The following is a 25,351-nucleotide window of genomic DNA, read 5'->3' on the forward strand; positions in this document are numbered from 1 at the left end:
CATCGAACGCCAAGTATATTGGAAAACGCTCTCTTACTCCGGGCAAGTACCTTCCGTGCCCGTCCGGGAATGGATCGGATAGGGCAGGCTCTGTTCAACTTGCGGCGGCGACGTGATTGGCCAGGACTCTCTGTTTTTTTTTTCTCGATCTTCTTTCTTCTCACAGAAAATCCCGAGATGAAAAAACACCTGAAAAAAGAAATGAAAAACACGTAACACTCGAGTACTGGCAGCATTCACAGGGCCTCGAAAACTACTCTCCTGAGTTTTTGGTGTGAGGTCGCTATCGCCCGGTACCGGCTCTGCAGCTGAAGCTGCAAACTGACGAGGCTGTTGCGCTCCCTCAGTTGCTGCGCATATATAGCGGTGTCAGTGCTGTTAGTTTGTTTACACATATAAGCCAAGCATAGCAGCGCAGGGAAGGGAAGAAAGAAAAGGGATCAACCGAGCCTGATCGGAGCCACACCTCGGTTTCTTGCCGTTCGGATCGGAGCACCATGGCCGAGGGCACGGCGAACTGCATCGACATCCTCATCGCCATCATCCTCCCCCCGCTCGGTGTCTTCCTCAAGTTCGGCTGCAAGGTACAGCTGGCTGCTAGTACTTCATTTATCTGAATAACTAACAGTACACTCTGCATCGACTTGATCTGACGCCATCATCGACTAATTGAATCTATCCCCGATCGCCGGCTGCAGCTCGAGTTCTGGATCTGCCTCCTGCTCACCTTCCTCGGCTACCTCCCGGGGATCATCTACGCGGTCTACGCCATCACCAAATAGTAGTGTCGAACAAGACAACAACAGTTAAGCCCGGAGGTGATGAGATGCTCGGGTTCTTCCTGCAACCAGATAGGACGATGTATTCTGTACTGCAGTAGTGCAGTCTGCAGTCTCTTATGCTGCTGAACACCTGTTCGTGTTGTGCAATGTTTCATCTGAAACCGTAGCAAACCGATGTACGACAAACTCCGATCCATCTTGTATTCTTGTTGTTCAGCTGAAATTGCAGTATGATTCTGCGAGACTGCCTTTGGTTTCTTAGGGGAATGAGTGGGAGGCTGCTACTTTCCTTCCTGTCGTCCTCAAAGCTCAGCCCATCCGAGACACGCGATGAGGCTCGACTGAAACCTTTTGTTTCGTAATCACCACGGGGTCCGCTATTAGTCAGCAATCCTATTGTTGGTGATTAATGCGTTACGCGTCACAACCCAGCTGGACAGATCACGACACTTATAATTTCAAATCACCCTGAGATGAACTTTCGACATCTTCTGAAAGTTTTGGAGGAAGATCATGGAAGGTGTCCTAGCTTTGAATTGGGCGGGACACAAAAAGAGGCCCATATGAATAATGAGAGTGTGTGGCCCACGCAAGCCCAAACCTTGCATCGTGCGCTTCTTTTTTTTGTCAAGTTTAGTTCATCGAAATCGATTAGGAGTCTTTAGTTGAAGTCAGGGTCCGTAGAAAGACAACCAATCATCAATACAATTTTTCTCGGCTCATCGCCGAAATCCTAGGAGGAGTAATAGTAATTCTCGGCGACTTCTTAAGTAAACAGGGCTGCATCTTTACTAGACGCATCATTCCGATCTCTTATTAGTTTTAATAGATATCACAATTTACCATGTCTTGATCAAGTTTTCATCGGCTTTATTCATCAAAATTTTGATGCTTATCAAACAACCGTTTGAATCTTGATCTAGATATTTTTATAGTAAATGTTGACAAGGATATACTTCGCTATAATTAAATCCATCGACAAGTAGTCTCGGATTTTATAGCCGATATTCACTCTGGAACTTTCGAAATCTCAGCCGATGCATTCCTTATTATTTACTTATAATTTTTTTTCTTATTAATTACACGTCAAATTGACTGGCGCGCCTCGAACCTCATTTGAAGGATGGAGATAAGCAGAACTCCCAGCCCTTAACACGTTGTGCTCTGTAAAGATCACCAACCGATTTTTACGGCAGCAACTATATCTTATTTTGAAATCCTATAAAAGGCCTCACCATGAGCCACGTTGTCCGGTACACTAGGCCGTCGCGGCGTCGCGCTGAGGAAGCGGCGAGGAAACGGAGAAGCGAGTTGCCTCGAGGGAGTAGCGAGCGAATGGTGGTCTCAACATTCATGGGCCTTTAATTTCTACCTTCACCACCGGCGCAACCATCCAAGAATCAGCCCGATTCACAGACTCGATGGTGATGTGTCATGGGCTTTCAGCCTTCGTGATGAACGACGGAAACAATTCTCTTTTTCTTTAGATTTCTGTGATATGAATGTGAGTTAGATCTTGTGACATGACTGGCTTGGTATCTGTCAGTTTTGCAGTTTTGCAATCTTTGCCAGTGACTTTTAACACGCATGTTTTCAGGTGGTTTAAGTTTCCATCTTCTTACAAGCAGAACGAGAGAGCATGAACGCTACCTGCTTGACAAATTCTACCGACAGAATGAAACAACTAAATTAAACGAGATCGAGGGCGTTGTATGGGCATCACGATCGACCCATGCTATTGCTAATTCACGGCCAGGCTAGTACGGCTGCTGGTGCGCGCAGTCGAGGTTTGGCCCGGCGTCGACGTTGAAGATCTGGCAGTATCTCCGGTAGAACCCGATCCGGTTGTTCACCCTGGCGTCGTCGGTGCGGTTGCACTCGAGCCCCCCGTTGACGATGTTGGTGACGAGCCCGAACCCCGGCGCCCGGTTGGCGGCGAGGTCGGCGGCGGAGGCGCGGTACTCCCCGACCATGACCTCGTGGCACGACGGCTTGGGGCGGCGCGGCGTCATCCAGAACCACAGCGCCGTCCGGAACGCCGTCTCGGAGCAGTTGGCCACCACCTCCGGGTTGCGCAGGCCGTCGAAGCCCAGCGCGCGCCCCGCCGGCCCGTAGTTGAAGTTCCACGAGAGCTGGATGGGGCCCCGGCCGTGGTAGGACCTGCCCGGGTAGCACGGCCACCGCGCGTCCGTGGCGTCGCAGTAGTCGCTCGCCGGGCTGATCTCCTCCTTGAAGCAGAGGCCCCACGAGAACTCGCCGTCCGGCGCCGTGGCCCAGCCGCCGGTGGTCTCGTGGGAGATCTGCGCGAGGAAGGCGGCGAGCTCGCGCTTGCGGGTGCCGAGGTCGCCGGTGGCCGCGAACCTGGGGAACGTCCGGGCGGCGCTGACGAAGGAGGCGTAAGTGTAGAAGCCCCTGGCGGGGCAGGCCGGGTCGTCCTTGTGCAGGAACAGGGAGTTGTACAGCTGCTCGCTCACCAGCTCCGCCACCGGGCTGCACCGCCCGGGGCCGTACCCGTACCTCGCCGCCGCCGCGCCGGCGCTGCTGCCGCCGGAAGCAGCAACGAGGAAAGCGGCCACGGCGACCACTAGGGCGCCGTAGTGCGTGGCGCAAGAACACGCCATTGTTGCCGATGATGATTGCAATCAAGTGGTGTTGGAGTGAGTGTGTGTTGGAGCGACATGGCCGCACCGCACGGATGCGCGCCATATATAGAGGCTGCGTCGCCGGCTAGTGGCACGGGGCGTCGGGACGCATGGAAGAGACGAGGCCGGCCTGCCGGCCGATGATGGGTGGTGGGGGCCGCCGGCCGGGCTAGTAGCCTAGTACTAGTAGGTAGCTTGAGGTCAGAGCTTGATCCGATCACCGATGGGCCGCGCCATCACTGGTTGACTTGATCCTGTCTGAATAAGCCATCATTATCCGTCGTGCGAGCTGAGCCGGTCTCTTTTCACCGGAAAATCGATCAACAGAAGGAATTAATAAGCACAAAAAGGGACGAAACAGGACTTGTTCTGAGCTAGTTGAAATGTTATTTTCAAACGTTTTATGGTTTTCTATAAAATAAAGCAGGACTTGTTCCGGTTTAAAAAAAAGTTGAAATGTTCTTTTTTTTTGAAGGATGCATATTGAATTTTTTTTTCTTTCTGATTCGTCTCCCATTCTTGACTGATGAATCTCAAGCCGGACTAGTATCGAAGATCTTGCACACTAGTATAGGGATTAGAGTCGAGATGGCAAGCGAAGTGGAGTTGGTAGTAGTGCAGGCCAGCATTGTATCCAGCAAAATGGGCGTTCCATTAAGAAATGGAGATGGTATTTGGCTTACATGTGCGAATAGGAGATTTGACCAGGTCAGCTAAAAGGTGAGTTTATTTTTAAAAGAAATACTAAAAGGTGAGTGTGCCACTCCAGTTGGAGCATGATCAACCTGATGTGCGCCTTTTCGGGGCGTTGACTGGTGTCCCGTGGAGGTCGATTATTTACTTATTTTAGTGCACGGCCGGCAGAAATTGTCACGTGCATCCTTGTACAATACAAGACCGTGGGTCTTAGACGCGCACATGTCAGTGAGATAACGGATGGTACGCGGTGATTAGCAAATTTACCATTTGCAAATAGTAAAATGAAGAATTACTTCAACTTGGAGTCCAGCAGAGATACATCATGCATGAGTGGTGCGCACTGTTTAATTGTCAAACGGTAATGCTAGGAAACTTACGTCCGATGCGTCGGACGGTTTCCTTCCCACCTTATCCACTCCTGATGTCACCTCTGTTCGTTCCTATCTTATCCCCTCATTCTTCTCTGACTCGCAGGCCTCTCCCATGAGTCCCATCTCAGTGGCGTCGTGCAGCTTCCCTCAACCCTGGTGCGCGGGGTGTGCAGGGCGCGGCGGGCGAAGTGCCTTATAGGGCACGCAGGGCAGTGGCGAAGCAGCTCGCCTGATAGAGCAAAGCAGCGGCGGCACGCCCGTAGGAGCCCGGAGGAGCAGCAGAGGGGGTGCGTGCAGCAGCGCAGCAGAGCGCCGTGGCCGCAGCTGACTGCGGCGGCGGTCTAGCCATGGCACAGGCATGGCTATGGAGTGTAGAGGTAGAAGACGATGCTTAGGAGCTTGATGACATATGTTGTAATCGTATGTTTCAAGTGTATTATAAAAATATTGTAAGTGTTTTATGTGGATGTTGCAAAAGTAGATCTAAATGTTTTATCTGGATGTTGCATCTTTAATGAGGGATTTGAATGTTTCATGCAACATGAAGCTGATGTTGCGGCGGTTTTTTACTCATCATTATTGATGGCTAACACTATTTTTTCAACTATTTTTGATGTTGCAAACGCTAATTTTTGATCTTGCAAATATTTCTGATAAATGTTGCAGCATGTTCTAAGTGTTTCATTTGATCTGTTCATGTTGCATGCAACATCAAACAATATTGCGGCCGGAAGATCTGTTCATGTTGCATGCAACATCAAACAATGCTGCGGCCGGAATTTTCTCTCTAGTCGTACTGTCCGATAGCGGCGTCCAGATTGGACGTCCGGGCCCTAGCAGCTCCAATAATCAAACGACTAATGTTAGTTTTGCTCTGGCTGTAGGAACTACTTACTCCGGGTAAGAACATGTCAGCCTCTGTACTTCTTGCTTGCTTTACGTTTTCACAAGGGGATGTGGATGCATTGTGCAGTATGTAGCAGCATATTTGTTCTGCCGCTTCCGATTTGGCAAAATTAGTTCATGGGCACTTTTAAAGTTGGTTTTTACCACGAGCCACTAAAAATACTCCCTCTTTCTATTTTTATAAGACATATTCTAACATCTTGTAAAAATGAGGACATAGTGTAACATGGCATGGTCTTCCAAATAACACTTTCACCATTTAATCGTACAATATATCAGTTATGGTTATAAACTTAAATTCATGGTTGAAGATTGCAAAGTTTTAATGCGTGTGGGTCTTATAAAAGTGAAAGGAGGGACTAAATGTTTTCATCACAAGACACTATAAATCTATGGGAATTTGTATTAGGACATCATGGACCATATAAAAGTATTTCCACCACCAGAGCATAGAACACCTTTCTCAGACAAGTTTACCTCTGCCATCAAACAGACTATATGTGTTAGCAAACATTGACATTATTTTCCCATGCTTGAGCTTGCTGAACAATCTTCGGACCACAGAGAACACATGCTCAGAAACTAATTAATAACCATTTGTGACTATAGCTTGCACAAAATACTCAAAAAATTCAACTATGGCAATTTATCGCTTTGTGCGAGTTGGCGATGATCTATCACAGAAGCTTTTTCAGTGCCGCGCCCCCGCTTTCCCGGCTTCGACATCTCCGTCGGAGCTCGCCGCCAACACTAATCAGCTCGGATCAGAACTCCTCCACTCGGGGTCTGGCCCACCGCATGTCTCCCCACCACCGCCCACAACCCACCTCCACTGTGGGGCTTTCCTGCCCCCCCTCCCCCCTTCTAAGGCTGCAGGAGGCCACAGAACCTGGCAATCCCCAATCATGAAGGTCCTGAACTCTGGTCGGAGCTCATCGGGGAAGATGAACAGGATGTCACGGCGCTTCTGCGATAACTTGACTGCCACCCGTGCGCGTGATGAATAGCTTTGGCCGCCGAACCGGCACCAGCCCACCGCCGCGGGGCCGCCGCCTCCTCCGACCTTCCCCTTCTATAGCCGCCGACTATGAAAACCGCCCAACACCGAAAACCCAAAATCCTAAAGCCAGCACTTCAGCCGTAGGTGAACGGGGAGCTCCCCCCACCTTGTCAGTGCCCCCCCCCCCCCCCCCCCCCCCAACCTCATCAACCTTGCAAATCCTAACTCGGCAGTGCGGTGAGCGCCGGCACCGGCGTTAGCTATGTGGGCCGCCGGTGGGCCTTCTGCGACTGGTCTGCTTGCAGTAGCGCGTGACCCCTAGCATTTCCGCGCGTAGGGTCTTCCAATCTGGGCGTGCTAGCCTGTTCGCCTGAAGATTATTCGGCGGGCTGCAGCCCAGCCTTTCAGCTGGATGTATGCCCAGCCCATTGGAAAAGCAAACTAGGGCCCAATATCTTCCTGACTCCTGTAAGTTTGTAACCCCAACGCACGAAATGAGAGGCCCCGCCTGGCCGTCCGCTGCCGCCGCCGCCGCCCTCCGTGAAAGTTGCCGGTGCTCGGAGGAATCCAACCTCGCGAATCCGTTCAGCACCTGAGGAGGGCGCTCCACGGAGGCGGTGTCGACCCCGCACGGCTGCGTCCCCTCCGATCGTCGCCCACCTCACGGCTGGTGTCCTCGTCGCCCATCCCGAGCTTCCGGCCACTAGTTTTTGTGAGCCTGTTCCCAGTTTATTTTTTTTCTTACCGAATTACCTCAGCTTTCGGAGGATTATGGGCCAAATCTAGTTTAATTTTCTGGCTAGAAAGAGAGCTTGCACATTTTTCTAAGGTATATGGCAGGTTTGTCTGTACCTTAATGTGATCTGAGTGGTTTATTGAAGCGTAGATGTTGTTCTACAAAACATCTTAGCAGAAACACACCTATATGAGTTCGACGGCTAGTCACAGTCTATGAGTTGTGGGAAATATCTAAATACTCATGAAAAACCTCGAAGTGTGACTTATATGCTTCAATCAGAGGGGATGCTTGTAGTAGTCTAGTACCAGAAAAGAACATGGGCGAAACTGATTTCGCACAAAACTATTAATTCAAGGCATAGTCTATTGTTTAGTTGTGAATGAGCGTAACCGTTGTCCTAGATGGATGTTCAATTTAATAGTCTCCATCGAAACTCTGGTATATCAAAAAAAACTGTGGATGTGAGATTATTTAACATGTGTCCTAGAATTTAGTGGGGATTATTGGATTTAATGGGGATCAAGCCCAATATTATATCTAATTAAATCAAACAATTCTAAGGTATGTATTAAATATTTTGTGCTATATGCGCCTAGCCGAGCTGAGAGAGCCCGTGTGCAGTGCGTGCATGTCATGGCGTGATGAAACTCAATGCAATTAACGTTGGTTGGAAAATATTTTATTTTCTAAGCAGAGTTAAACGCTGGTTATAGTGGAGGGGTTACAAGAGTTTTTACTCTTGATAAAAAGAGTCTCTTTCATGCTGCACCACTTACTCTCACGTGAGTTGCATGACAATTAAATGTGGCTAATGGAGGGTGTTATGAAAGGGTTCTTGCTCTTCTGTGAGGCTCTTCTCTCAATTATAAAAGAAAGCTCACGCTCAACATTTGGGAATGGTCTCAAGGATATCCATAGATCAGTAGCAATCCAAGTTTCCCCATCTCTGTTTCGGCGAGCAAGAATAGAAAGAGCAGGCCTTCAGAACCGACCCGACGAATTCATCTGCTTCGAGTGGAGAACGACAATCACGTTTTTTGGGAAGCATCATAAAGGACGCGACTGTTTGATCATGAACATCTCTCGACGTTCCTGGTGGACGTTCCTGGTGGCGGCAGGAGATCAGTACTGCAACCACTACTGGAAACCATCTTTTCCCTATGTGTGTCCAATTTCCTTGAGGGTTTTTTCGACTACACACAGGGAAATTGACATTACTGAAAACAGGCATGCAGTTTTTTGTGCAATACAGTGTCTTCCTTTTATTTGATTCTCCATATTGCACCTTACTAATCTGTAACTTGGGACCTCTTTAGTGTTAATTCCTGTTGATTTCCTTTGAAGCAACTACTGTTGTCTACTGCTTTTTTGAATTCTTATATCAGCAAGTTCAGCACATTTTAAATGTTTGCATCTGCAGGATCCATACGTGTCCATACCTGTGGATGCCATCGTGGGGACTCTTAGGGTCTTGATTGGTACTGAATTAGGCTCCATCTTTCCAATTTAAGTTTGCTGTCGACTAAAATTGTTAAATGATCATATGAAACTATTTTGATCCATTAATGACCCGTTTCCTCTTTTTATGGTCTGCAGATGTAAGGAACCACCCAGTATTAATCCACTGCAAAAGGGATCAGCAAGACTAGGAAGGTGTTTGGTTGTGGTAAGAACCTAAAGCATTTGTTATGCTTTGTTTATGTTTACCTGATGTATGGCCTTCATCTCTTGTATGAACTGCTGCATTTTCTGCTTTGTTTACAAGATGCAATAATGCTTTGCCTAAGAAAGCCATGCAGTACCTTATTAGTCTCTTGCATTCTTCATACAATTTTTGAATACTTGCCTAAGAGTATACGTGTCGTGTTGTGCAAACCCACAGCCGGGTGGCGTAGTGCACCCGTCTAAACCCAGAGGGTGAGTACTCGGGGGTAGCTATGATTAGTCCAATCTAGATGCAAGAACACGATGAACACATCAGGTTTAGAGTGGTTCGGGCTGCCGGAGGGTAATACCCTACGCCCACTGTGTGTTGTATTGCTTGTGCTCTCAAGAGGTTGAGAACGGGATTGTTCGGAGTGAATCCGAGCTAGTGTTTTTTGAGAGTGTCGAGAGAGTCTGGCGTGTGCAGCGAGCGCCTCCCTTTTATATCTCAAGGGAGGCGCGTACATGGTCGTTGAGTCCCCAACAGGTGGGCCCAACAATGTTGTATTTAATACGAATGGCCTAGCACTATTATGGTGCTACGCCTGGGAAAGATCTTATTCCGGGATTTCCTTGCCTTGCCCGTGGGAATCTTCCGTCCGGCATAGCCATGCCCTGTCTTGTCGAAACGGCGCCAGAGCGTAGCTTGCGGCGCAGCTTACCGTAGCCTGCCGCGTAGCTGAACGGCCGTGTAGCTTGAGGCGTAGTCAATATGATGAAAGGGTGTCGTGCCATCGTATCCATTTAATGCGGCAGACGGGCTCTGCGCGGATGCGGCGCATGCGGCTGCACTGTGTACCTCGGTAATATGCGGTCTATAGTGAGGCCTGACAAAAGCTGCCCCGCGTGCCGCGGCGGCAGAGCACGCCTCAACCACCCACATTGAATGCGGTGGGTGGGCGAGTCTTCCCGCGCCTGTGCCTGCGGAACACGTGGCGCCCCCGGACCCCGCCCCGGCGGTATATTGGTTTTACGCGCGTGGGAGGTCCGGACGGTCGCGGGGAGGTCCCGGACCCCTATGGAGGGTCCGAGCCCTCGGCTGTTGGCGCGGAGCTTCCCCTCCTCAAGGACACGTGGCGTCACCAGACCCGTTCCCAGAGCAGGGAACGGGTCCGGAGCCGTTGGCCCGGTGAGGTAGGTGCCGGATCCCTAGGGCCCGGCTGCTCCGCCCCTTAGGGCGTAGTTATTGATGACTACACGAGTCCTGCCTTGCTGCAGTAAGAGTGGGTATCCCTGCTACAGGGTACCGACAATATGCTTATATAAGTGTCATTCCCAAGCTGGCAACTGGTTCATCTCATGTTAGCTCGGAATCCACTAACAGCCCACAATGGTGAGGACCTCGGTGGCACAAACAATGATAACATTCAAGGCAGCAACCAACATAGTGGAAACAATGCCTTGTGTGATGATGCACCTTGATTAGAGTGGAAGCAATGCATTGTCTGATGGTGCAACTTCATCTTTTGAAAATAGAATGATAGCTCACAGTTCGTCTTTTGCAGTGCTGCACCTATATATGCATGCATGCACTTTGGTTGATTGATATTACAGACTCTAGATAGTACTATGAGTTTATGGGTTTGGTGGGCTGCTTATTTTACTAGCGTGTACTAATTGATGCCAACATTTGGACATGTTATGATATCTATGAAATTGTGAACATGGATTTTACGTGGAATTTGATTATGAATTATTGTTGAACAATATCATCTGTATCAAAATTCAATTTGTTAATATTTTATTCAATGTTTTGATATACTCATGATTGAATGATTAATTTCCCTGACGGCGTCGGTTAAATGATGTCAGGAATATGTGACAGAACAGCCCATAAATTACCCTGTCGGTAAGGGAATCGACACGAGAAATAATAGTTTCACTGACGATACAATGTAGACATGGAAATTCCTTTTCCCTCTCGGTGTCAACAATTTTCCTGTGGGTTTTGGTCGACGGGAAAATAATGGTCAGGTCTGGTGGCTTGAATTTTCACTGACAAAAGCCCACCGACAGGGAAATTCCAAAAACCCACAAGGATAAAAAAACCCTCAGGCAAATTGATAATTCTCTGTCGATTTATCCCTGGCAGTTATTCCCTGACGGTACACACACAGGGAAAGTGTTTTGCATTTCCCTGTGGGTATGTGCACCCTCAGAGAAATTCCGGTTTCCAGTAGTGAACCTCTCCGCACTACACCAAGCGGGACAACTACTTCAACAGACACTATGCCGACTAGCTCAATCGGCCCTGGTGACGCTGGGTATGTTGTATCATAACCCTAGTTTTCAACAATTAAAATCATCATAATAATAAGTATTATCTACATGTTTGTGTCATTTGGATCACACATGCACATATATGAGATCACGAACTTGTTCTTAATCTTTTTCTAGATTAAATTACTACTGAAATTGCCTAAATTTCTAACACATATAGAACCACTTCATAGGTAAGGTGGTGTTCTTAATGTCTGGTATGGACTGCTAATCAACTCTTCGTGATCTTGGATTTGGTACAGAATGTCCCATTCAGCAAGACAGTTTCTTTAATTTTCCGACGATGATCGATTTGCTAGAAAATTATGATCTGAAAATAATTCGTATTTTTAAGTACACCTCATGGACGGTGAAAAAAGATATTATATAAATGGATAAACTACTAAGCAGTGAGTTGGCCAATATTAGCCGCTCACCCATAAAAAGTACAGCTAGCCTTTCAAAGTACTAATTGTTTCTCGGAGCGTGTTCCTATATTCTCTTCTCTAAAGAAAATTGGACAGTTTATCCTACACTTTATATTTTGAGATACCCAAATGCCTCATCAAAAATTTGCCCAGATTTCACCAAATATAGTTTAATATATTGTTACAGAATCATTGAGTTCATCGAAGAAGAAATTTTAATTAATTTCATCCCTACTACGGATCGGAAGTTAATTTCACGGACAGGAAATTAAGAAGGCAAGTCGCAGACATGATGAAAGCATCTAGACGTGTCACATATACTCTTACTACTATCCACCGTGGGGAGGGAGGACTGGAGCACCCGGGTGCTCCCAGAGCGACACGTGTGCTTTGAGGGGGAGGAAAAGTTGAGACTCGGCCTCGGAGAAAGACGCCTGACACGGGTCATGGATTTGCCGCGCCCACCTACCGTGGTCGCAGCGCCTCGGTCTGCGCCCTGCCGACCGCCTCCGTGCCCTGCGCCCACCCATCAGCCGTCGACCGCCGCCCACCGCCTATGCCTCGCCGCCGTAAAGGTTTGGCCTGCTGCTCCGGAGGCGCAAACCCAGATCCCCACAGGGCATGCCGGTCCTCCCTCTCTCCGTCACCCGGCGGCGCCCCTCTCTCCCTCCCTCCCAGCCACAGCGACCCGCGCCGCCGCTGCCACTATTGCTGACCCGCGGTGGAAGGCCCGTCGGCGGCTCCACCCCTCTCCGTTGGTGAAGGAAGGGGCGGCGGCGCCAGGCGGAATGACGCGGAGGCCGCTCGCCTTCTGCCGCTAAGCGGAAGCGGAGCACCGCGGCGGCGGTAGCAGCCGTTCGAGGGGATGGACCACGCGTGCTGGGAGGCTGCGACGACAGAGCCGTGCTGGTCCGCGCGGGGAAGAGGGCCGGCGGGCGGCGGAGCAGCGTTAGGCGGCACGCGGAGGAGCGCCGGTGAATGGCAGATCAGCGTTTGGCGGCGCGACATCAAGTGGGATCGAGCGGGAGGGCGGCAGAGTCCGCTCGAGGCCTAGAGAAGAGGAGGCGGCGGAGTGCACAGGAGAAGAGGATAAGGTGGAAGAAAGAACGAGGAAAGAAAGGAAAGGGAAAAATAAAGCAAATAGAAAAGGAAAAAAAATTAGAGAGCCATGGGCTGCAGTGGGCCTTCTCCCAGCCTTCGTCCGCACGCATGGGTCCGCACGATGACTTGTGCAGCGGAGCTCGCTATTGTCCTAGTACATCAAACCGGACAAGAGAAAGGAATGCAACGAGCGGGATCCCAATGGGTGGTGACGTACATCTCTCCAAACCAAGCACTTTTAAAGAGCAGAGTGCCTGTGGGGATTCAAACTCAACCTGTTCACAGCAACCTCCAAAACTAAAGCAAAGCTAAATCTAGCTACGTACAAAATGGACTCAGTTTCAGGGATTGACTGATGAGATCTGCGCAAACGGCAAATAGCTACTCCAGATAAAAATAGCTCGGATGATCCATCATCTTCAAGCTCCAAGAAAGCATGTGGCCCCGGAATGTTTTTTTGGTGAGGGGGAAGATATTTTGCTATGTACTCCATGTCCATCCATGCGGCTCCCTAGGAATAATGCCTTAACGGACGATTGGTGGCGCGAGGTCACGAGCTGCCACTGAGGCCCCGGATCCTGGCCTGGTCGAGCATGGACCACATGACCTGCACGTCCTCGTAGGCGCACGCCATCACCTCCCCGTGGAGCTTGGCTCTCTCGGCGTCGACGTGCTCCACCATAGCTGCGCGCACAAAAAACAATCAGATTCAGTGTCGGCCGGCGACCGGTCGAGCTCCATTGATCCATCAGAGCTAATAAACACACCCAAGCTCGCAGCAGAATCAACCGAATGAAAAAAATATATCGGGTGAACGAATCTTGTACTGACCTGATGAGTTCGGCTCCTGCAGCTTCTTGCCGTCCTTCTGCGGGGCCAAGACGTTGCAGGCTTTCCGGAACGGCGTCGTGATGGTGCGCACCCAAGAACCCATACAAGCACGCGCGGAAGCTAGCGGCCAAGCCTCTGCCGGCGGAGAGGGGTAGGATAGAGAAGAAGAGTGCTCTCAGCTCTGTCTGGCCGGCGCCACTGACTGGCCAGGCCAAATCAACAGCAGGCTGATCTGTACGCAGGGGGCACGGTTTATATGGAGTATGGACGAAGGCGCTGCTAGCTTCAGGAAGGATGGGCAATCTGTTCAGACTTCAGAAAGGGGATAATACTTTAACGGAAGGAGCTCCTAGTTCGCAGCAGCAGCAGCAGCAGGCCAGCAGCAGCAGCAGCGAGACCTAATCATGGCGCTGTGTGGGCATCACGCGAGTATATATTATGGAGAGGAGAGGTGGGGGAGAGGATCGGGAGGGAGGACGGGGCGCTACACGGCACACGGCGGCACGACGACGGGAGGAGGTGATTGGTTGGAGAAGGAAGGGGGAGGTGTTCGTTGGGGAGGCAAGATCCGGGGGACAAGCGGCGTGCGCGGCCATGTTGGGCGCCGCGCAGTGGCTGCACGTGCTGCCTCGCCGTCGCTGCCGCCTCGCCTCGCCCGGCGGGCATCGATCGATCCGGGAGCGAGATGGCTGCGTGATTGGGCGCGGTGCGTGGACCACGGAGTCGCTCGTCGGCTCCGCCGCCCCGCGCCGCCGACGGACCGGTGGCGGAGCCCGTGCAGACGGACGTACGAAAGCGAGCGTACTTTTGCGGCGGACGCCGCGCGCGCTCCATCCATTCGTGGATCGACCGTGTCCGACCCCGGCCCGGCCCCCAATCATGAAGGAGCGCATGTGATTGGGGGTATGCCATGTGTGCAGGCATATGCAGCCCTCGCTAGCTCGCTCCAACAGAATAATTCATGGACGTGCCGCCATGCCTCGACACCAACCCCTTTCGGGCTGTGTGGTTGGTCGATGTCCCGTGCATGTGCGCCGAGCTGCCCATGTCTCCACGTAACGCTACAGAACGATCTATCCCCAACGTCCCATCACCACCCGCTAGGAATGCAAGTGGGTACCCATTGGTGTTTTGGGGTTTCTCATTCTAGTTTATTTTTCTTCCAAATTAATTACGTAGTATGCCATCCTTATTCATTTTATCAAATTTTGGGTCGACCCAATGACCCAAAAATGGTGGAACTTGCATCCCTACTACCCGGTTCGGTTAGAACCAGTGGTGTGATGCCCAACATTACGGCCAATACGAACCAACTATGATAGATTCGATAGGCATCACCGTCGTATCGTAATATGAACCAATAGTGATCATCGCCATCCTAATATTTACCTCTCCCACTCCTCTCCTCATTATTCCCTCCGGCCCTCCTCTCTCCCACGCCACCACCTTCCATGTGCGCCCCTCCCTTCGCCCGCCGCCTCCCTCCCTCCCCCCTCTCCCTTCTCTCGATAGAGGCCGCAGCGTGCGGCGGCGGCCTGGGGTGACAGCGGCTTTTTTTTAATTTTTGAAAAAGAGCATATTCACTGCTGTGATGGAGCTTATGAACTGACGATATAGCTGTTGCTTGAGCCAAATCCTTGGCACCTTTTACTTTTCATTTGTTTTCTATGCCCTTATTCTTCCAAGTTGAGATGGGCCCCGGTTTCCCCAGTGGGCATTTCCTTGGAGGATTGTTTTTTTCTGAAGGATTGTATATACTTACATACATTCTCTGTTACCCAGAGGTTTTCTATTACCTACAATGTGGTTCATCCACACTTGCTCGGCTATACATTAGGTTTGGCTCGCCATTCCCAATTTTATAGGGATCAAATGTCTTGTGCTTGTTATATGTTTGTCATCATTGCGTAGTTTTATGAATGCACATCTTGAATTTAGATTACATCCTTGCTCAATTTTGCTATTCTTGATACACTCAAGATATTACGACGACCAATATTACAAGCTACTGGCCCCAAAGCCATCAACCCCGCTCTTTCCACAAATATTGTGTGTTGCTTTCTTAATATTATTGGCAACCACAGGCACCACCACTGCCTTACTCCACTGATTGCTTCATTGTTTGGATTTGCACCCAACCAGCAAATCTAGGGTCTGGATTACAATTAGATGAACCAGGGATTTGAATTTCGACACACTAACAGTACCCAATATAAAAAGAAAATAATCATTGTACAATCAGTAAGAAATGTTTATGGATTTAAATGTGATTCGTCAGATCGTAAATATAAGTCGTTTAGAATTCCATTCAGCCTTTTTTTGTCTTTGACTAGTGTATAAATATAGATACATCATGTATATTATATATCATTACTTCATAAAGTACTTTCATTATATTGTCATACATATATCAATAAAGATATAGGCCGAGCCCATATCTTAAATGAATACATTTCTGATCGGTGAGAGTAATAAAATTTTCGGTACATATTCGACAATAACAACAAAATGCCTCCCTAGCTTGTAATAAGTAGCACTATTACAACACAAACTTTTTTTTTAATTCTGTCGCAGGCACACTAATCTGGCCAAGAGATGACATGGGGTTCAGAGCAACAGCCAACTTGCCAATGATATGCCCACATCATATTCTAACCCTGTCAACCACAGCAAATAAACTACTCCTTCTCAACGGTTTCCATGGTTTACCCGATTTCTTTTATCGCTCCCAACAAGAACCCTTTCCATCACGTGACATGTTCAACCGGAATCAAAAGATTCGGGGACATGCCGTACAATGGGCAAGCTGACACAATAATATTGCCTTGCCTGGCCCCCTTACCCCTGCCTAGGGGTGGTAATGGGCCATGACTCTAGTGGCCTCTTCACAGCCCAATAAAACTCTTAAATTTTTTAGTTCAAAATTGTATAAAATTAGAACCTGATCTTTTTAGAGTCCGACCTTTAGATTTTCTAGTTCAAAATGTTAGGCCCTTTACCACCCCTACCCCTGCCCGAGATCGATCACACTAGCTCGATCGTCATGCGCGCATATGCCGATGCTGGCCGGCCGGCCGGCCGCCGGGGTTTATTCTGCCTCTCACGCTAGCTGCTGCAGTTCAGTTCTGACTGTACTCGGCGACCCAATTATGGCTCCGTTCCCTGCTCCCGGTTAAGCCTGCTGCCTGCCCGGGCTCCCTCTCCCTTTCCTCTGACGGGGCAGCAGTGCAGGGTTGCAACTTGCAGGGCTGCAACTAGCTACCCGGCAAGTAGGGCTGCAGCCTGCATCAGCGAGCTGCGTGACGATTCCTTTGGTCTGTTCATCTTGTACTTCGAACCGTTAAAATGTTAAAGTGCGGTTGCAAATGTTCACATGTGCGGTGCTTTTGATCTTATCATTGGTCGTGTCTGCTGCCGTGCGGTCCTTGTCACATGGTAGAGAGTTAAACTGGTTCACAATCATTGAGAGTTTTCAAATTAAGGATAAGTTTGCTGTATCCATGAGGGCTGTTATATATACGACATCGGTGACATGTCAATAATCTATCTTCGATTAGTTATCTCGAATGAGCGACCAAGATGTTTTTTGTGAGAATGAACGACTTTGATTTACTTCTAAATTCTAACGTGCTAGAACATATGGATGTTCGTTATACAGAACTTTCAGTTTAATTACCGTAGGTAAATGCAAAAGTTATGCTTTAGTTAATGGGTGCCTACACGAAAACGCTCTGCCAGTAAATTTGAATTTGGTCCATTTTTATATTTACACTTTGTCCATCCTTATTAGCTAGGTTTATTTTTCCTTCGAATATGGTCTGAACTCTTGATCAAATGTGGTGGGGCGTTTTCAAATGATGGTGTGATGTGGAGATGAATATGGATAGAGCTATAAATCTGGGCCGTGCTTAATGGGTTGGCACGAGCACGGCCCGAAAACCTGGGCACGAAAGCCCGGCCCAGCACGAAAACAATTGGGCCGTGCTGGCACGACACGACGGGCGGGCTGGGCCGTGCCTGAGATTTCGGCCCATCGTGCCGCCCCGCACGGCACGGTGTCCTGGGCCGTGCCTGGGCCGGCCCGGCACGAGGAATAGATTTGTAGTTCCCCTCAAATTGTCTTTGTCTTTGTCTTTGTCTTTGTTTTTAATAGTCTATCATTTGCTTTGTGATCATTATTTTGATATGAGAAAAGAGTTGAATACAGAATTGTATGTTTTTAAATGGAACTGAGTGATGTATTTGGTGAGACTTATTATGCCATGATTTACTGATTGAGAATATGGAAAAAAAAACCTTTCAAATGGTGGTATTCATGATCTGTGGGCTGTGCTTGGGCTGGCACGGCCCGAAGGTGGCCTGACGTGCTTTTGGGCCGTGCTGGGCTGTGGTTTCAGGTCTTAGGCCTAGCATGGCACGGCCCGGTAAAATTCCGTGCCTTGTCGGCCCGGCACGGTTCAGCCCGAAGCACGATGGGTCCGTGCCGTGCCGGCCCGGCACGGCCCAACTTTCAGCTCTAAATATGGAGATAGTTTTAAGGGAAAAAGTGAAATGCACCAACGTAGCCCCATAAACTATTCGCTCATTCTCGTCTAGGTCCATAAACTCTCGAGGTGGTCGACTTATCGAGAACAGTTTAGAAACCTACGGCGCATTTCACTCGAATAGAAATAATCTTTTTAAAATTAGTTTGAAGATATTCAACCGCTATATTACCACTGAGCTTCAAAATGATCTTGTTTACTGATAGTGTTAACTGGAACGGAGAGGACAGAACGAGAGAAAGTAAATTTGAACAATTCAAATGTGGTGTGCTGAACACGAGCACCGCACAGCCTGGACACATGGGTCATGCCGGAACAGAAAGTGCTGGTGTGGTGGATTTGGCCCAGTAGCATGGTGAGGACAAAGAAAAGGATATCAAATTAAAATCCTGATAATTTGAAACATTGCAAAACTACCTAAGCAAAAAGATTTTACAATCATTTTGTTCTGTTTTCAATCAACTTGTTTTGATCTCCTAATCAATTCTACATTTCAGTAATTCAGCCACGGTTTTGCTCTCTTGTGTTGTCCTTCCCAGCTGTTTTTCTTGGCTGTTGTGGACCTATTCTGTTGTTTTATTTGTGACGCCATGTTTTTGTCATATCTATTTGATTGCCCTGTCTTTTTCTGGTTTGTTACTATTTGGACGGAACTTTTTCGTCTATAATAACTATATCTTTCACTTTTTGTTTGTCTGAATTATTATTTAGGACATCATCACATTGTAAGAAACTGTCTAGCCATCTAGTCTCTTTCTATTAGTGCTTGATCTGATTATAATGATCAAATTGAAGGTTGTCTTATTAATTTTCTATCTTATCATGACTTGCTAATCAGGTTGAAATGGCCTAGAAACAATTGTTCTTCCAACAATAAGCTGCTGATGTTTGTTAGCTGTGTTTCAGGTAGTGTTTTCTCTGCAATATATACTCACGTTCCACCTTCTTGTTGTATCTTTATTTTTTTTATTCTGCGAGCCAAATCTTTAGTCCTTTCCTGGGCTTTGTTTTTTTAGCCCATGACTTTATCTTTTTGTTTGTTGCCAGATCTGCTGTTATGTGGATGGAATTTGTTTATCTATAAGTCTGTATCTTGACTTGTTGTGTCAAGATTCTCTAGCTAAATTAGGGAACTAAATTATTAGTTTGACAGGCCAAGATTCTTGTAGATAGTATAATAATTAGAGTGGCTCTAAGCAGTTTTTGTTAGTTCTAGTGTTGGATATCATCCATGATGCTTCATATGGACATGTTTGTGATAATTGAATGGAGTGTGGTATTATTAATTTGCATTATTGTTATGACTTGGTATTCAGTGGTCGAAAAATGACCCTTAAATATAAATGTATTATTCTATCTAGAGGCCATGGTTGGTGGTTAGTTGAAGTTCGACAGCTCATGCCATGCGTTGTAAACCTTTGAGCATATCTAATAAATAAAAATATTATGTTTATCTTATGTACATTTTTTTGGAGCCAAGTAGTTCACTCCTCTCCCTTCATTAACCTTTTTTCATTTCCTAATAATGACACATGCAGTAAAAAATTCATAATAGGGTGTTTTGGTTTAACTTTTTATAATACAACTGTAAGTAATTTAAAAATACATTTTCTTTATTTCTTTAATTAACCTACTACTCCTCCTCTATTTCACTGTATTTGTCCATGGTATCAACAGACAACATTCCACAATATTTGTTCCTTGATAATATTAAACTATATTTATTCAATATTTTTACTCCCTACCCTTATTTAAGTGCTATAGTAGAAGGCAAATGGTTATTGAATTATGAAACTTATTACGGTCTGTATAGTTATTTATTTTATATTTATTTTTCTTGAAATTAATACCACTACAATAAACTATTTATTTTGTGACGGAACATTTTCATCATAAATCATAGAAAATTCATCATAAATGAGCGGCGGCGTCCATGGCCCTCGAGGCTGCCATGGCGCCTAGAGGCCACGCTTGACCCAGCAGTGCACACTGCCATGAGGGCCGGCTGCCAGGCACCCGCACAGGAACTGGCATGCGCGAGCGGGTCAGGAGCACACGACGCCATGGTGCGGCCTACAACGCTAGATCTCATGACGGGCACTGGGTGCTTGGGCTGAAGGGGAGAAGAAAGGGAGGAGTAGCTGCTGGTTTGGATCGGGCAGCCCTCAGCCCCTATATTCATCACACTCAACAAATCTCGCCCCTGGATCTTGATGAATGGTCCAGATTGAGTTGCAGTAGGGTTTGTGGGCAACTGGGCCGAACTGGACTGGTGGCACGCCTAACGGGCCTTATCTCATTCTTGTATGGTTAACATTTTTCTTTTTCCTTTTGTTTTTATTGCACCGTTGCAAAGTAATAAATAAGATTAATGATCTTATATACACCAATAAATTTTTTTATATGTGCACCGTGAAGAGCACCTCTTGTTTTTTGTTTTCTTTTTCTATTTTTGTTTTCTCCCCTTGTGCTATACTCCCTCCGTCCCTAAAAAAAAGTCATCCTAGGAATTTTAGAATAGATTACTAAGAAGGTAAAATGACTATGTTTGCCCCTATTTATTACCCATATTTGGCACTAATTGATTATTACGTACACATGCACATTTCAAATAGGGTAGGATGACTTGTTTTTGTGGGACAAATTTTGAATCCTATTATGAATTGTTTTTTCGGATAGAGGGAGTATATGACAATAATTCTAAATTTATTATTTGCGATGGATTTGCTAAACGTCACAGGTTTTGGGCTGCTTCATGACGAAATCGATAAAATGTCACTGTGTTATGGGACTTATATCCATATTGCAGATCCATGACGATCTTTGAAAATGTTATGAAAATTTTGTCAGAATTCGTCACAGATTAAATGGTTTCTTGTAGTGTACTTTAAATTTGTCTATGTGCTTGATGTTCTATATATGGACTTTTACGAGAACGGAGAGTGCAATATCTAGCCATTAAACTTTAACATAGAGTTCTATTTTGTTGGCCAATTACTAAGATATTACTCCCTCGGTTCCAAATTATGATTCATTTGACTTTTTTGATCCCAAGTTTCACCACTCGTTTTGTTCAAAAATTTGTGCAAAATATCTCTTCTTTTGTTGCAGCTTGCTTTATTAATAAAAGTTATTCAAGAATAACTTAAATTTGACTATGTTTGCACACATTTTTTGAATAATACGAGTGATCAAACTTGAGGTTAGAAAAGTCAAACTAATTATAATTTGAAACGGAGTGAGTAGCAAATATATTGGTGATTTTTTTTTGAAACACATAGCTGAGTGCACTCGGAAATATTTATTTAATTATCTGCAAGACTCAAACAAACAATGTTAAACTTCATTCGTTGTGCATGCGTGCATGAGAACGAAGACTACACATGTACAATGCTAAACGTCGACAAACATGCATGCCATTGTCATCACACACAGACACACTCCATTAGAAACGTGCGTGCATATGATCGAAACGCCTATCCATCTCGGTCGCCGGCGAGCAATATCCCGCGATGCACCCGCTCGATGAACTCGGAGGCCCTCCGGTCGATGTCACGGTCAGGGTACCAGTGGCGCCCGTAGTCGTCGTCGCCGCTCGGCCGCACCCTCGTCCCCTGGTAGTACCTCGGCTGCGGCGGCTTCCCCGCCGCCTCTTCCTCCGCCGCCTTCCCGCCGCTGCCGGCACTATGCTTCTTCCACCCAAACAACGACGCGAGCACCGACCTCTTCCCCCTCCCCATGGACGATCTCTCTCGCAACAAGCTACAACAAGAATTGTTTGGGTTGTTGGTCGCATGGGGATATGGCGAGGTGGCCGTGTATTTATAGGAGGCTCGGGCGCCATGGCTCAACGAAGGGCGGCAAGTTTGTTTAGTCATGAATGCGACCGCCCGGCCGGTCGTGTGGTTAGGCAGGCAGCAGCTTTGTCTGATTAATTAATCCCGGAGATGCCCCGTCACTTTTTTGACTGGCCATTCGTTGGCCTGGTCGCGTAATCAAGCTCCATTTTTTTAGTCGCCAGTAAGTACCCACAAGCATCTTAGTAGTGTGTAATCATGGTTCATGGACTGACAGCAAGCAATTAACCCGAATAAAGGTGACTGAACCGAACTGATTCGTCCAGGGTTCTGGCCATGCATCGACGTACGGAGAAAATCCATGCATGGATCGGCGATGACTTCGACTATTGCTTGGATGAAAATGTCACGTAACCGTGCGGTGAGCATACACGTCGGCAGGTTTGCAAAGATCGAGTTGGGCAGTGCGACCGGCCGGTCGTCGTCGACCGTGAGCTGCGACGAAGAACTAACAGAGAACGAAAGGCTTTGTACGTTTGACAATACGAGTCGTTGAGCCTTTCGTTTCCAGGGAACATATTCTCTCATCGGAGGGCACCACAAAAAAAAAACAACTGTGGAACGAAAGGCTTTGTACGTTTGACAATACGAGTCGTTGAGCTGTACGTACCCGCAAAAAAAAGAATATTACTGTATGTGTAGAAGCAGGCTACGCCATGCAGGGGCGGAGTCAGGAATTTATTTTTTTCATTATTAAGAGGGCCAACCATACTAATTTATATAAAAATTTAATCAAAATTTAAATTTTCAATGTAAATTTAGGAGCCATAGAGATAGGGACCAGGCCCTGCCGGCCCCCCTGTCTACGCCCCTGACGCCATGAATGTAGCTAGTCAGTTTAAACAGCTTGTTTGAGCTGAAGATTCGTTCACAAATCAGCACTGTTTAGACTTTGTATATACATCTCGGCGATGAAAGCAGATCCATACACAAGTGTTGCTTGCTCTCTATCTCCGCATTACTGGGAGAAAGTCAAGAAAGCTAGCATCGTGTTTGCCCGTGGATTCAGCTGGTAGTTGTTGGGTGAGACGTACGATCTTCTGTAGCTCTGCTGGCTGCAGTGCGGCAGAAAATTCCAAAAGTTGCAACATTTGGTCCTGTTTAGATCACACTCCATAAATCCTGTAAACACAAAAAAATATCACATCGAATATTTCGACACATACATAAAGTGCTAAATGAAGTCTATTCACAAAACTTTTTGCATGGATGGGCTGTAAATCGCGAGACGAATCTAATGAGCCCACTTAATCCATAATTTGCAACAGTGATGCTACCGTAACCATCCGCTAATTACTGATTAATCATGAATTAATTAGCATCATTAGATTCGTCTCACGATTTACAACCCATTTGTGTAAAATTTTTTATAAATAGACTTCATTTAGTACTTCAAATTAACAAGATTCCAATGCAAAATTTTTTGCACGTGGAACTAAACACGGCCTTTGTGTATAGCTGGCAACTAAGTCTTTTCATCCTTTTGTGCTGCAGTGCGGCAGAATTTTCCAAAAATTTCCAAAAGTTCCATCCTACTGTGATCACGAAGAGACCGAAGTCTTTTCATCACAAGTTCATGCAGGCAATTAGCAAGCACAATCCGGAGAGGTGTCAAGTCGCGCGGTTCGGTACGTGTGCACGTTCAGAAGCAGCCAGAAAGCGGCTTGAATCTGTCTGTAAGTTTCGTTTCCAGGGAACATATTCTCTCATCGGAGGGCACCACAGATCACTTTACACAAAGTGAGTTCAGATATCCTTGCTTCTTTTCAGTATTTTGCGCCTGAGCAAAGCGTCCCTCTGCCGGAAAGCTCGCCGCCGGTGATGCTCTGAAGCCTCACGGCAAACTGTCGCCCGTCGCACGATAACGGCGAAGCTGCATGCCTTTGCTGGAATCTGCAAACTGCTGTTTATAGCACTGTTCATACTAGTATTTGACCCGTTGTCTCAATGGCGAGCCGACCCTGGTGGCAAGCTCGGGTGGCTTCACCCCCTGTTCCTCACTGATCCTCTGCTTGCATTTTGACGCATATCATAGCCACCTGTTACATCCACCCACAAGCAGTGCGCCCAAAGCTGGTGGGACTAGCGGCCCTTTCATTATATTTGTGATTAATTACTATTGTTCTTCTCTGTAGACTTATTGTTATTTTCAAATTGATAAAAGGTTGTAGTTTAATTTATCAATATCAAAAAAATGTTGTTCGGGCTTCTCAACGTTTGTTAATATATATAGAAGATGGATTAGAGTATTTATATTTTTTGTTAAAAAATATAAAACTATATAACGGATGCACACACACCTTTGCTAATATCAATATTATTTAGGATACACTAGAAGTCTTCTTTTGTACAATATGGTACGGTGCGCTGTTGTTTCTAAGATTCAACTATCACTCCGTTGCTTGGGTGGGTAAGCAAGCAAAATGCGCTTGATGATATTTCATAGTTGTGTTATATGCGTTTTCACTGCAAAAAAATACAATATTTCCTGAACCAAATTATTGGTTACTCACTCAATATTGTAATACGCACCAAGCAAGAATATGATGCATGTTATATTCTCATGTGACGTTGGCCATGTATTATTGTTGTAAACTAATCTTGCAAACTTCATATATATATTCAACTCACGGGGTGTTGAATACTATTCAAGGCACCGGCTGCGCAGCCCCAACTCCGGCGAGGAAAAACACAACCAATATTTACTGCTCCACCATCACTCATCGCATTCAACGCAATTAAAAGCAACACCATGACCCCATACCACAATTTTACGGTCCAAAAGATAGCCTTTTTATGGGCCATTGATTGCTATTTATTGGTGGAACATAAAACAAGCATTATTGCCGTATCAATTATGGTCATTTTGCTATATAATTGGTGGCCATTAATTAGCCGTTATTAGTTTTGTTCAAAAACCATCACCCGGCGTGTTTATGGACAAGGAAGGACGCCTTAATCGGAACCATCGGGAATCGCGCCCCTGATTATGCGAGATGAATAGATGATTATGCAACCAGCGCAATAAAACTAGGAGGCCTCCCCCCACCCAAACATCGACTCGCTCCCAATCCACTGATGCCAAACTGTTCTAGGCATCCAAGATCACCACCCCTGACACCAGACTGCCAAAGAACAAGCAGAGGCAACAAACATTCCGCTACAACCACCGGCTACACCTGAAAGTTTGCAGCACGGAGAGGAAGCAACAACCCCATCAGCGACAGCAGCAGGTTAGTTCATTTGCTCCCAAAATGCGTTCGATTGGTAGTGCCTAGCTGCAAGCCACAGCCCACGTGCATGAATTTCGGGTGTTACCATGTTTTCGAACAGACAATTGTGTTCATTGCCATTAGAATATTTTACGTCATCTTTTACATTTACTGATGTGCATCTAGTTATCATTTTTACTTCAACTTAATATCGAATCATAGAGTATCGCATCGTATCAAAATCATAGAGCACAAGTGAGCAAGCACTCTCTTTTT

General features: G+C 46.8%; 4 protein-coding genes and 1 long non-coding RNA gene across 5 annotated transcripts; 2 read left to right on the forward strand and 3 right to left on the reverse strand.

Annotated features, from left to right (window-relative positions):
- The first annotated feature begins 333 nt into the window (after positions 1–333).
- LOC120706610 (hydrophobic protein LTI6B-like) lies at positions 334–1,027 on the forward strand. The gene is made up of 2 exons (XM_039991295.1): positions 334–584; positions 699–1,027. Exons 1-2 carry the CDS (start codon positions 498–500, stop codon positions 780–782), a joined length of 171 nt encoding a protein of 56 aa, XP_039847229.1. The 5' UTR covers positions 334–497; the 3' UTR covers positions 783–1,027.
- A 1,271-nt stretch (positions 1,028–2,298) lies between these two features.
- LOC120706611 (chitinase 10-like) lies at positions 2,299–3,469 on the reverse strand. Its single transcript, XM_039991296.1, has one exon. The coding sequence runs from the start codon at positions 3,401–3,403 to the stop codon at positions 2,540–2,542; it is 864 nt and encodes a 287-aa protein (XP_039847230.1). The 5' UTR covers positions 3,404–3,469; the 3' UTR covers positions 2,299–2,539.
- Positions 3,470–5,205: 1,736 nt separating this feature from the next.
- LOC120710558 lies at positions 5,206–8,951 on the forward strand. Its single transcript, XR_005689933.1, has 3 exons — positions 5,206–5,394; positions 8,560–8,617; positions 8,736–8,951. It is a non-coding gene; the product is annotated as an uncharacterized LOC120710558 (long non-coding RNA).
- Positions 8,952–12,810: 3,859 nt separating this feature from the next.
- On the reverse strand, positions 12,811–14,097 carry LOC120706612. Its single transcript, XM_039991297.1, has 2 exons — positions 13,463–14,097; positions 12,811–13,315 (listed from the first exon to the last, which is right to left on the reverse strand). Exons 1-2 carry the CDS (start codon positions 13,563–13,565, stop codon positions 13,182–13,184), a joined length of 237 nt encoding a protein of 78 aa, XP_039847231.1. The 5' UTR covers positions 13,566–14,097; the 3' UTR covers positions 12,811–13,181.
- Positions 14,098–21,473: 7,376 nt separating this feature from the next.
- On the reverse strand, positions 21,474–21,746 carry LOC120710559. Its single transcript, XM_039996209.1, has one exon. It carries the CDS (start codon positions 21,744–21,746, stop codon positions 21,483–21,485), a length of 264 nt encoding a protein of 87 aa, XP_039852143.1. The 3' UTR covers positions 21,474–21,482.
- Between the last annotated feature and the right edge of the window lie 3,605 nt (positions 21,747–25,351).

This window comes from Panicum virgatum, chromosome 5K (assembly GCF_016808335.1).
Source record: "Panicum virgatum strain AP13 chromosome 5K, P.virgatum_v5, whole genome shotgun sequence".
In the NCBI taxonomy this organism is placed as follows: Eukaryota; Viridiplantae; Streptophyta; class Magnoliopsida; order Poales; family Poaceae; genus Panicum; species Panicum virgatum.

Coding starts and splice junctions, on each gene's coding strand:
- LOC120706610 (XM_039991295.1), top strand. CDS start 498: ATGGCCGAGGGCACGGCGAACTGCATCGACATCCTCATCGCCATCATC. Junction 585..698: donor TCCTCAAGTTCGGCTGCAAG/GTACAGCTGGCT, acceptor CGCCGGCTGCAG/CTCGAGTTCTGGATCTGCCT.
- LOC120706611 (XM_039991296.1), bottom strand. CDS start 3,403: ATGGCGTGTTCTTGCGCCACGCACTACGGCGCCCTAGTGGTCGCCGTG.
- LOC120706612 (XM_039991297.1), bottom strand. CDS start 13,565: ATGGGTTCTTGGGTGCGCACCATCACGACGCCGTTCCGGAAAGCCTGC. Junction 13,316..13,462: donor GCAGGAGCCGAACTCATCAG/GTCAGTACAAGA, acceptor TTGTGCGCGCAG/CTATGGTGGAGCACGTCGAC.
- LOC120710559 (XM_039996209.1), bottom strand. CDS start 21,746: ATGGGGAGGGGGAAGAGGTCGGTGCTCGCGTCGTTGTTTGGGTGGAAG.